Source organism: Aquarana catesbeiana, linkage group LG09 (assembly GCF_042186555.1).
Source record: "Aquarana catesbeiana isolate 2022-GZ linkage group LG09, ASM4218655v1, whole genome shotgun sequence".
In the NCBI taxonomy this organism is placed as follows: Eukaryota; Metazoa; Chordata; class Amphibia; order Anura; family Ranidae; genus Aquarana; species Aquarana catesbeiana.
The window spans coordinates 281,727,056-281,740,536 of NC_133332.1; the positions used below are offsets into that span (position 1 = coordinate 281,727,056).

The following is a 13,481-nucleotide window of genomic DNA, read 5'->3' on the forward strand; positions in this document are numbered from 1 at the left end:
ATGTAGAAGAATACATATCAGCCTAAACTGAGGAAAGAAATAGTTTTTTTTTTAAAATGTGGGATATTTATTATAGCAAAAAGTTAAAGATATTGTGTTTTTTCAAAATTGTCGCTCTTCTTTTGTTTTTGGTCCAAAAAATAAAAACCGCAGAGGTGATCAAGTACCACCAAAAGAAAGCTCTATTTGTGGGAAAAAAAGGACGTCAATTTTGTTTGGGTACAACGTTGCACGACCCCGCAAGGCTTAATGTACACAGGACGTTTTTACAACCTCTCCTGAATGATTTAACTTGACAGATAGTAACTCACATTTAAAACGTCCGTTTTGCCACGTTTACATGCCTCGTTTAGACGTGTTTGCGTTTAGAAGCATTTGAAAATCAATAGCCAAAAATGAAAAACGCCTGTAAACAAAATGCGGCTAAACACAAGTTACCGCGTTTAGCCGCGTTTGGCATTTGAAATGCCTCTAAACACAGCTTCTGAACGCATTTTTTTGGGTTCCAAAAAAGCCTCTAAACGCAACTGCCTAGAAACGACTATCAACAAACCTGTGTACATGTACTGATAAGATGACATAGAGGAGAGTTCAGGAGCAGTTGGAAAAAATGCCCAACTGCTCCTAAACTTTCATTTACCAGCAGCAGTGTACATGAGGCCTTCATTGAGCAACCAAATCTTCCGGGGCTGAAGTGGTAAAATACAAAAGAGGCCAGATGCATTATCTTTTAAATATAGAAGTTTATTGTAGGTAAACATCAGGGTACCCACATTTTATGGGTGCTTGCAGCGCACCAGGCTATAGAAAACATACAATGTTAAAATCCTCTCCAAATAGTTTGCAGGCTTGTGTGAATCAGCAGCTAGCTCAGAGAGCAAGTGACTGTCTCCTCCACCGTCCTGCCCCTCCCTTACGCGTGACGACAGGGCCATCACGTCTTCCTCATATTTTTTTCTCACTGTGGACTTGCTAAAATTAAGAATTTTTGATATTTTGATGTCTACTTCAATGATTTGTATATTTCTTTCACTGTGCACTTGCTTGACAACAAGTATTTAATTTGTATATTATTTCACCATTTATATTCTTTGTTTGGGAAAAGTTGCTCCAACATTCACTCGCGCATTGCCCACGGCAATTTATATATATTTTTTCACCTGAGTGAGTGATATATCACATAGTGCTGAATTTGTTTATTTTTTATATTTTATACACAGATTATGGGAGTGTGAATAAGCTTAGTGGCTTTGGATTGGTTCTCTTACGTTTAAAACATTCTTTGGCCACACTTCATTGGTAGCTCGCATCTATAACACTCTAGTTTTTTTTTTTTTAATGTTAACATGATTTTGGCCTGGCATTATTTTTAGAATGCATAAAAATGGGATCTACTCTTACTTACTGTTAGTAAAAGTGATAACTTCGGCTTTTCATTTTTTTCTCATTTCCCTACACAGCACAGACTAGGATAAAGTGTATACTGGTAATAAAAAAAGGAACAAAATGAGAGAGAGAGAGAGAGAGAGAGAGGAGAGAGAGAGAGAGAGAGAGAGAGAGAGAGAAACAGAGAGAGAGAGAGAGAGAGAGAGAGAGAGAGAGAGAGACAGAGACAGAGAGAGAGACAGAGAGACAGACAGATAGAGAGAGAAAGAGAGACAGACAGATAGAAAGAGACAGAGAGAGAGAGAGAGAGAGAGAGACAGAGAGAGAGAGCGAAAGAGAGAGAGAGAGACAGAGAGAGAGACAGAGAGAGAGAGAGAGAGAGACAGAGAGAGAGAGACAAAGAGAGAGACAGAGAAAGCGAGAGACAAAGAGAGAGAGACAGAGAGAGAGAGACAAAGAGAGAGACAGAGAAAGAGAGAGACAAAGAGAGAGAGAGAGAGACAGAGAGAGAGAGAGAGAGAGAGAGAGAGAGAGAGAGAGAATCATGGCTGTTGAGTCCCTGACATTGTGGTCTATTTGCGTGATTCCGTCAGCCCCATCTCGTCTGCGTCCTCTGTCTTCCTCCCCCCATCCCCTCTCTGCTCCTTGCTGTGCTCGCCCCCCCTGCTCCTCTCGTATCTTATCGTAAATCTTCTTATCCCCTCTGTAGCATTAGAGCATCTGTCCCTGTGCCTGTGTAATGTAAAAACTCACCCGATCTGTACCTGTGTAAATGGCTCCTGCCGCTCAGCTGATTGTCAGCTCTCTTTCTCCTCTCTCCCACTCCTCCGCTGAATGACGTCAGCAGGACGGCTTGGCTCCACCCTCTTCAGCTCTGAGCTGGAGAAACAAGGGAGCTGACATGTCAGCTGAGCGTTCGGAGTGCAGCTTATACAGGTACAGATCCAGGGCCAGATTTCCCACAAGGCCACTGAGGCCAGGCCTCGGGACGGCAGTGGTGCAGGGGCGGCGCCGCTCCTGCTGCGACTTCTTGACTTTCGCGGCCGCCCCCCCCTTTCAGGCTGCCCGTTAAAGTCCGTTACGGGCACTGGTGCCCATCAAAAAGATGGCCGCGGGCCGACCACGCAACTATGCATGCACTGTTCCTAAGCCGGCCGGGCTTGAGAAAGCTTATATGCGCTTGGCCGGGCGGTGCATGTGCAGCAGCATGATTGCGCCGCCAGGCGCCATTTTTGAAAAGATCAAGAGTAGGTCTCCAACCTGTGGGCCGCGGCGCCTCTGCTGCTGGGCCGCGGAGGAGACAAGTAATGTCAGTGGTGCGGCGGCGGGAGAGAGAAATGACATCTCTCATTGGCCGCACCGCTGTTCTTCAGTTACTTACACGGTCGCGAAGGCTGCTCTACACAGAGGTGCAGCCGCGACCCAGAAGAGAGAGTGACGTCATCTCTCACCGCCCGCCCTCACTCTCATCTCACTCGTACGTGCCTGTGTTTCACCTGCAGCTAATGTACCCACACTGAGGAGAGGCTGACAGCGTTGTACCTGGCTGCAGGTACTCTGCAATGCTGGGGGGAGATTGATTTTACATGTAAATGAATTCATGCCAAACTGCTATTTTTTGGGTGGCAGCAAGGTAACTGTGGCAATCCCCATGATGCTAGCAGGCAGCTCTCCATCTGGTGGCAGGCATAGTGGCAAGTAACATCCCCATCTGGTGGCAGGCAGTGTGGCAAGTGACATCTCCATCTGGTGGCAGGCATAGTGGCAAGTGACATCCCCATCTGATGGCAGGCATAGTGGCAAGTGACATCCCCATCTGGTGGCAGCCAGTGTGGCAAGTGACATCCCCATCTGGTGGCAGTCAGCATGGCAAGTGGCATCCTCATCTGGTGGCAGGCATAGTGGCAAGTAACAAGCGGTGGTGGCAAGTGACACGCTCAGGGCTCCCAATGATTCTGCATTATGGTGAGTTGAACTATTTCATTTTATATTACAATGTAATGATAGAAATAATGCGTTTCAATCATCCTGACACCATACCGGGGATGATTGAAGCACTAACACCAGCCATTGCCCTGAAAAATTGCCCGTAAAAAATCACTTACCCCTCGCCTGCACTGTGCTGCCCTGACCTGTGGAGAGGTGAAAGGGGCACAGGAGGAGGACACAGCACACTGATGATGTGGAGAAGTAATATGATGGTGGACAAAGAAGCTACTGTGAGGGGGTGAGGAGGACACTATCATGTCCGCAGCCTCTGTCCACCTCTTGTAGTATGTCCACAGCCTCTGTCCACCTCCTGTGGTATGCTTGCAGCCTCTGTCCACCTCCTGTGGTATGCTCGCAGCCTCTGTCCACCTCCTGTGGTATGTCCACAGCCTTTACTTGCATTGAGTCAGAACTTTTAAATACTTTGTCCTACGAAGATATTATCGATGAGTTTGCCAAAAGAAAGGTTAGAACTAAAAAACTGTAGGGAGTTTCTTACTGCTATATTCTTTAAAAGGTATTTTCTGCATTACAGAGTATTTTCAGTCTGTACAATTAAAGCCGGTTATTTTCAGTGTTCTCGTGTGTGGAGATATGTTTATAATCGATCTATTGTAGCAGTCATCGATAAAGGACGAGAATGGTGGTGTGTGTGTGTGTGTGTGTGTGTGGGGGGGGGTGTGTGTGGGGGGGCGCGGCATTGAAGGACCTGGCCTTGGGGCGGCAAAGGGAGTAAATCCGGGCCTGTACAGATCAGCAGTTTTTTTTACATTACACAGACACAGGGACAAATGTTATTATGATACAGAGGGGATACCACTATTTTAGTACAATGGGTTAACAACCATTTTAAGTATAAGTTTATTGGAAACCTTGTGGCAAAGGACGGATTCTACTCACATAGAGACAATGTTTATTGTTCCCCCTTTTATGTGCAGTCAAATTGTCATTTTGTTTGTTATTTCTATTCTTGACTCACAAGGTTAACAACTTAGAAATTTCAAAGAAACATAGATACCGCTGTAAGGAAACTTAGTTAAATAGCTGGATTGTAGAGATGGTGTATTATGACAAAGAGAGACACAGATGATACTGAGAATTCAGTCATTAGCTTTCTGCATTTGGTGTTTATTAAATTACATAATAATGGAAATACTATTGCTGTTAACCTAACTCACCAAGAACAAATATGGAGTCAGTCAGAAGTCCTTATCACATACTATTTTGGATTAGTGATGTAATGTATTGACACAAGAGGGGTCAAAATGAGATTCAGGCAACTAGCATTTGCTCAAGGAGAGTTTAGTAATGGCACCCTCCATGTATCTCTTGTGACAGGCTTTGTTTTTTTTAACCCAATTGTACATTTTATTGTTTTGAATAGCTGCATAAAAAACAGTATTTTTTTCAGTAATAGTGCTCAAAACTTCAAACTAAACTACACTAGTGTTTTTGATCTTGAGAAACATGCTCCTAGAACATTGTTAAATTTAAGCAGGCATTGAAGTTTTGCAACCGCCACCATTTACCTCTATTAAAACCAGTAAAGGCTGGTGTTTTTTTGGGGGGGAGCAAACAATCCCCCCTGGTCAGTAGTCGGGTCACGAATGGCAGCAACTCCTCCCCCTGGTCAGTCGGCCTGCCAAGTCATGGGGTTTACGGGAGGCACCCCCCCACCCCAGTTGGTCAGCCAGTAGGAGCCCCGCACTTACCCCATCTCACAGGCAGCACTCCAGGTAATGAGCGGCCGCAGCTTCTCTCCGGGCTGCAGTCGGCTGCTTTCTCGGTTCCCTCCTCCTCCTGGAGGCCAATCAGGTGACGGGTCTCATGAGCGTTTCTTGATTGGCAGGGAGAAGAATCAGTGTTACATTAGCGAATATTCATTTGCTATTGTCACACAACTGGGTGGGCTTCTGCACCCTGAGCCCACCCTTTTTTAAAGCCTATTAGAGCCTCTGGCTCTAATCATGTGCTTCCAAAAGAAAAAGAACCCTGATTGGAATCCATGCATCCGGCGCCCTAATGGATGGGCCGCCACTGATTAAAAAGTACCACAAGTGTATCGTTTATGCACTGTAAACGCGCCTAAAAAAAAAAACATCTCCCAGAACATTTGAGGAGTGTCGCCTGACTTGACCTGAATGTCTGTGCAACATGTCCAAAATGCTCATTTAGACTGCTTTCGCATGGGTGTGTAGCCACTGTGTGAAACCCAGTTGTAGGAATCTACTGATTCCTGCTGCTGGATTTGACAGCTGTGTGTGGATGTGACTGCCGAGCCTGTACACTGCAATGACAGGCTGTCAGCATCCACAGCTATTTTTGGTGGCTGTTCGCACAGCCAGTGATTACCTGTGGTGATTGTGGCTTGATGCACACAAAAAGCAAATGCAGTCTAAAGTTATAGATGCATTATTGCACCTGTGTAAAAAAAATAAATAAATAAATAACAAAAAAAACTTATATAAACATCAAACTGTAAAAATAACCAATAAAAGCATACATTGGTTGTTAAAACCTTACATATACACTATATTACCAAAAGTAATGAAATTGTCCAAAATGTGTTGGCTGACACCTTAAGAGTTCCCTTTACTAGAACTAAGGGGTCAAGCCCAACCCCTGAAAAACAAACCCGCACCATAATCCCCCCTCCACCAAATAATTTGGACCAGTGCACAAAGCAAGGTCCATAAAGACATGGATCAGTGAGTTTGGGGTGGAGGAACTTGATGGGCCTACACAGAGTCCTGACCTCAACCTGATAAAATACCTTTGGGATTAATTAGAGCAGAGACTGTGAGCAGGCCTTCTATTCCACATCAGTGCCTGATCTCACAAATGCACTTCTGGAAGAATGGTCAAACATTCCCATAGACACACTCCTAAACCTTGTGCACAGTCTTCCCAAAAGAGTTGAAGCTGTTATAGCTGCAAAGGGTGGGGCAATATTGAACCCTATGGACTAAGACTGGGATGCCATTAAAGTTTACTGCATGTAAACACAGGTGTCCCAATACTTTTGGTAATATAGTGTACCAACTAAGGTGACTGACCCCAGATGATACAGAGATGAAACAAATCCTCCTACATATGTTGTACCTGTTTATCTGTAGCCACCATCACCCTGTGGTCTCCTAAAACACACACATCAATGAATATTTCTCAGATCCAGCAGGCAGGAGTTGGGGGTCTGACATCACACACTGCATAGCATGGAGCAAGGAGCTGAGTGGAGGGAAAGAACAGACCTGAGTGGAGGGAAAGAACACAAAGATAGCAGAGGGAAGAGAAAAGAGACAGAAACCACACTTAGCACTTTGGATTGAGGCTAGTTTACAATATAGAGGGATATGCTCTGTTCATTTCTTCATTTCAGAGATTTACATCCACGTAGATTGTTTCTGGAAATATGCATGTTTAGTGATTAGTATATATAATTAAAGAATAGTATCTGACACTCTTCAGACTAGTGTTTGCAAGCTAAAATAGAAAAAGTAGAACTACTGACAAAATAAAAAAAAGACATATATCATACAGTCTGACAGTAGCAATAACACAGCACCCCTTAACATAGTTTAGTATGTGTTGATCCTGCCAATAGGTCCATTCTTTAAAGAGGAACTGAACCTAAGTTTTAGAAAACAAGCAGTTCTTTATTGCAAAAGAGACATGCTACATCTCTTCTTCAATAATACACACTTACCTGCCTGCTCACAGTTTTCTACTAAATGTACTGTACATTTAGTAGAACATACATTGAGTTGCATGCATTACCAGCACACGCAGGCTGTATCAGAATGACTGACTCCTGTGCACATGCACGTGGAATTGTGTCATCCCTCGTCGCCCAATCAAGAGGCCAAAAACCCAGCACCTGATGAAAAGATGGCTGGTGAGGGACATAAATGCCACATCACTGGAAGGGGGAGGTGAGTATATTAGAGAGTTTAGTTACACTTTGACAGGTTTGCAATGCTATTACTGTTGCAGTAAAATCACTGTGTCATTCTGTGTACAGAATAGATTTAGATGAATTCTAGATAATACTTTCTAAGCGGTTGTAGCAACAGTTTCATTACTTAAAAAACAAAACAAAAGAAAGGTTTAAACCATATGAATAAAATGTGAATGTTGTAAGCACTCCTATTTATATATCTATCTATATATATATAGATATATATAGCGATATATATATATAGATATAAATATATATCTATATATATATATCGATATATATATCAATATATATATAGATATATATATCTATATATATATAGATATATAAAAAAATATATGGTGGTCTTCTCTGGACTCATTCCCCCGATCCAATGGACGTAAGGTAGGAGGTGTCGGAATCCTTCTAGTAGTGTCTGCTACTCCTCTCTGTCAATCCCTCCACTGGCTTCCGCTCAGCCAAAGAATTAAATTCAAAATACTAACAACTACATACAAAGCCATCCACAATTTCGCCTCCAGCTACATCACTAGCCTAGTCTATAAATACCAACCTACTCGATCTCTTCGTTCCTCTTGAGACCTCCTGCTCTCTAACTCCCTCGTCACCTCCTCCCATGCTCGCCTCCAGGACTTTTCCCAAAGCCTCTCCAATCCTATGGAATGCCCTACCCTAATGTGTCCGCTTATCTCCTACTTTTAGACGATCCCTGAAAACCCTTCTCTTCAGCGAAGCCTACCCTACCCACCCCTAACAACTGTATTTTCATTTTCTCCGTCAGCTCATCTCCCACAGTTATTACCTTTTGTTTCCACTTAACCCTCCCTTCTAGATTGTAAGCTCTAACGAGCAGAGCCCTCTGATCCCTCCTGTATTGATTTGTATTGTAAGTGTACTGTCTGCCCTTTTGTTGTAAAGCGCTGCGCAAACTGTTGGCGCTATATAAATCCTGTATTATAATAATAATAATAATAATAATATTATATATATATATATATATTTATATATATATATATATATATATATATATATATATATATATATATATATATATATATATATATATATATATAAATGATGTTATATTGCACAATTTATATGTGTCCCCTTTTTTTTAGGTGAGTGACCAGATGATTTTACTGCAGAATTGCTGGAGTGAGCTTCTGGTGTTTGACCACATCTACCGACAAATGCAGCATAGCAAAGAGAACAGTATTCTGCTAGTAACTGGACAGGAGGTAAGCAAGAAATACCTGTTATTATTTACTGCTTGCTAAATAATGAAAAGCTATTAAATCACTATTGCATAGCAAATTACTCAACATGAGTGAATTCATGAATACTAGATGAAACAAAGGAAGAGTGTTTGTTTATAGCAAGCATTTTGTGATTTCACATGACATTCCCATTTCTAGTACAGGTGAAAACATGGAAAAAGATATCTGTGTAACTGTTAAAAAGAGAAGTAAGGGGTTTGGGGTTTTTGCAGATTTATACTTATCTAGGTGGATGCAGCATCTGTCCCGCATCAGCTCTAACACTGAGAACCCGAGCGATCTTACACCGCAGATCGCTCAGTTCTCACAGCTTCCCGAGCAGAGAGCTGGTGACTATTAGTCACCTCTCTCTGCTCTGCCCCCTCCTCACTCACTGGATTGCTGGGCTGCGGAAGGGGTGGGAGCGGCCTGCTCAGCTTCTCAGCAGCTCGCTGAGAGGCTGAGCCAGGTGCCGGTCCAGACATGTGGGCCGATCCTGACTCCAGTGTCGGGATCTTGTCCGCGCCTGGACTGGCTCTGTGACGTCAGCACACAGCGGACTTCAGCCAGCTTCCATAACAAAATGTATCTGTTTAATCCAATCCTAAATAAAGGGTACTTGAGTTTTTTCCAATAGACAGGACAGCCTTTAGCAGCATTTAAAAAAACAGGCACTATACTCTTCCTATATGTCTTAATTGGGTTAGGCACAGCATGCAGTCTTCTATTTGTACTGAAGTAATATTTAAAATCAGGTTCCTGATTTTTATCTAGAATGGTTTAAGAATAGCACAATCCCACCACATATGGCTGTACAAACCCTGCTGACCACAACCCCTCCAGTACCTATCAGAAACACATGGGTACATCGGAGCCACCAACTTTGGGACTCTGTACCACCCTGTTAAGACTTTATATTTCCTCTCTTGTGTCTTTGCACAGACAAAGGAGGAGTGGGTCAAGATTGCACGTCTTTGCACCTCAGGGAAACTACGCCCTAACTCCACCTTCCATTCTCTGAAAAACATTTTCAGGTTTGGAAGTCCTAATATTACCTCTGATTTATTCTTCATAAGGATTTGATATGCTAATCTAGGTTTTGCTTTCCTCCACACAAAAGTTGCAAAAACCTGCTGTAATCCCAACCTTCCACATCTTTCTTTATTTTTTAAGTAAGAGAACATAATATTTGTAATAATATTTTGTTAAATCCGCTGTTAAATATAAGTCCAGATATTTAGTAGCCTTCATATTCCAAAAGTTGTAAAAACCTGCTGTAATCCCAACCTTCCACATCTTTCTTTATTTTTTAAGTAAGAGAACATAATATTTGGAATATAATTTTGTTAAATCCGCTGTTAAATATAAGTCCAAATATTTAGTAGCCTTCATATTCCATTCAAAGGAGAATGATTGTTTAAGAGAGTTGGCCATCTCTAATAGTAGTGGCATCATTTCAGATTTAGAAAATAGATTTATTTTAAATTTGACAAGGCCCCAAATTCCTTTAGGTCTACCATCAAATTAGGTAGAGTTATCAATGGCTCTGAAATATAGAACAATATATCATCTGCATAAGCAGACAATTTATGTTCCACATCACCTACCCTAAAGCCATGAACAGGTTCCCTCTAATTTTACGAAGCAACACCTCTATAATCAATACACATAGTAAAGATGACAAGGGACAGCCCTGTCTTGTACCTTGTACCTTATTCTTAATACCAATGGGCTGTGAAAGAATACCATTCACCTTAATCCTGGCAGAGGGCACTCTTTACAAGGCCAATATCCATTTTAATGAGTTGGATCCTAAGCCCAGAGCATTTAGAGTCTCTTCAAGGAAGACCCCATCTATCCTGTCAAATGCTTTTCAGAATCTGCTGAAAGGAGTAGGCTATATGCAGGGCCGTCTTTAATATTGATTGGACCCTGGGCAAAAATTTTCTTGGGCCTCCCATGCAATTTCGCTCTCCACCTGCTCTGAGACATACAATAAATAGCAGTGAGACTCCAAATCAGTTTACTGTATCAGATCAGGCAGCGGTTGTGATTGGTTGCCAGAGGTTACAGCATATCATTACCACTTACTGACTGGTTGCTAGAGGTTACAGCACACATTACGGCTCACTAATTCGTTTGCAACTGATGTGCTGTAACCTCTAGCAAGAGGTTACAGCACCTGATTTCTGCTTGTTGCTTGGTTGCTAGAGATTACTGTACAGTAATACTGCTCACTGATTGGTTGCTAGAGGTACAGCACATCACATGGACTGGGGAGGTGAGCAGACCCATCAATAGACAGAAAACTCCTAGGAATCCTAGAACTCCTGGGATCAGTCGCAGTTCTGGGGGGAGGGGAGGGTGTGATCAATGGAAATGCTGATTTTTTTTTACTGACTACCAATATAAAGAGGAGTTTCAAAACCGACCACTAATGTAATAGAAGCATTCACAGTAACCAACCACCAATGTAAGGAGGGATTTACACTGACCGCTAATGTAAGGGGGACCTTCACACTGGCCACTAGTGTGAATAAAAGGATTGTTCATCAAGCCCCAATGTAATGAGAAGACTTACACTGACCACCAATGTAAATGAGACATTTAGCCTGCGTACCGGGAACGCATGTAAAATTGCTTTCCTGACACCACAGAAATGTGCTGCCCTTTAGCAGATACACAGCAGTGACATCAATTGTTAAAGACATCCTCACGCATCTGCTGACATGCGCTGTGGCATTGTGTGATTTAAAAAAAGGTTTAGGGACTTTCTTCCGCATTTCTAGCACATAGAGCACGCTACTTACATCTTTATCCACCATGTCAGTACACCTTTGCATCCTAAAACCCCTGCCAACCTCTGCATCCAAACCTTTCCCATCCACTCCACTCCAACATCCATACTCCAGGTGCGGCCGGACCAGAGTCTTGTAGAGCTGGAGAATTATCATTTGATCCATGGCGTTGATTCCCTTTTTAATGCATGCCAATATTCTGTTTGCTTTGTTAGCAGCAGCTTGGCATTGCATTCCATTGCTGATCCTATCATCTACTAGGACCCCCAGGTCCTTTTACATCCTAGATTCCCCCAGAGGCTCTCCCCCCAGAGTATAAATGGCATTCATACTTTTGCCACCCAAATGCATTTATTTTACATTTTTCTACATTAAACCTCATTTGCCATTAATTTGTTCAGATCTTTTTTCAAGGTTTCCACATCCTGTAGAGAAGTCATTGCCCTGCTTAGCTTAGTATTGTCTGCAAATACAGAGATTTAACAATTTACCCCGTCCTTCAGGTCATTTATGAACAAAATATATAGGATTGATCCCAGCACAGAACCCCGTAGGACCCCACTACCCACCTCTGACCATTCCGAGTACTCCTCATTTAGCACCACCCTCTGAATTCGCCCTTGTAGCCAGTTTTCAATCCATGTACTCACCCTATGGTATATGCCAACGGACCTTATTTTGTACAGTAAACATTTATGGGGAACTTTGTCAAATGCTTATGCAAAATCCAGATACACCTCCCTTTATCTAGATGGCAACTCACCTCCTCATAGAAAGTTAATAGATTGGTTTGGCAAGAACGATTCTCCATGAATCCATGCTGATTACTGCTAATGATACTGTTCTCTTTACTAAAATCTTTACTAAAATCTTGTATATAGTCCCTTATCATCCCCTCCAAGAGCTTGCATACTATTGATGTTAGGCTAACTGGTCTGTAATTCCCAGGGATGTGTTTTGGGCCCTTTTTAAATATTGGTGCTACATTGGCTTTTCTCCACTCACCTGTTACCATTCCAGTCAGTAGACTGTCAGTAAAAATTAGGAACTATGGTCTGGCAATTACTCAGATGCAAGCCATCTGGTTCCGGTGATGTATTAGTGTTAAGTCTAATTTTAATTCTGTCCTCTGTTAACCATGGAGATGCTTCCTGTGATGTGTCATAAGAATAAATACTGAAGTTTTGAATACTGACCCCCCCGATTCCCTCATGAAGGGAGGAGAAGAATAAATTCAATACCTTCGCCATCTCCCCATCCTTTGTAGCCAGATATCCTTCCTCATTCTTTATGGGGCCAATATGGTCTGTCCTTTCTTTTTTACTGTTTACATACTTAAAGAATTTCTTGGGATTTTTTTCGCTTTCCTCTACTATGTGTCTTTCGTGTTCTATCTTAGCCACCCTAATTGTGCCCTTACATTTCTTGTTGCATTCTTTATAAATTCTGAATGCTGATGATCATCCCTCAACCTTGTATTTTTTGAAGGCCTTCTTTGCTTTTATATGCATTTTTACATTGGAGTTAAGCCATCCAGGACTTTTGTTCACTCTTTTAAATTTATTACCCAATGGGATGCATTGGATAATGCCCTTATTTAATATGCTCTTAAAGCAAACCCATCTCTCCTCCGTGTTCTTTGTTCCTAAGGTTTTATACCAATTCATGCCTTCTAACAAGGTCCATAGTTTAGGGAAGTTGGCTGTTTTAAAATTCAGTGTCTTTGTATTCCCCTTATGTTTCCTATTTGTGTGATTTATACTGAAGCCAATTGACCTGTGATCGCTGTTTCCTAAATTGCCCGTATTTCCGCATCCGTGAACAGGTCTGTATTGTTGGTAATCAGTAGATCCAGTAATGCTTTATTTCTAGTTGGTGCGTCTACCATTTGAACCATGAAATTGTCCTGCAAGACATTTAGGAATTGGCGATCCTTGGACTTATGCGTGGTTCCCTCCGCCCAGTCTATGTCTGGATAATTAAAATCCCACACTTCCTATCCTTGCTGCTAATTCAACTTGTGATAGGAGATCCATCTCCCCCTCCTCCCTCAGGTTAGGGGGCCTATAGCATACTCCCAGTAATATTTTCCCC

General features: G+C 42.2%; 1 protein-coding gene across 1 annotated transcript in view; it reads left to right on the top strand.

The window, feature by feature from the left end:
- LOC141108609 (steroidogenic factor 1-like) overlaps nt 1-13,481 on the top strand; it is a 464,304-nt gene that overhangs the window by 280,860 nt on the left and 169,963 nt on the right. The window contains 1 exon segment of the mRNA XM_073600362.1: nt 8,452-8,571. Coding sequence (XP_073456463.1) covers nt 8,452-8,571 — 120 coding nt within the window.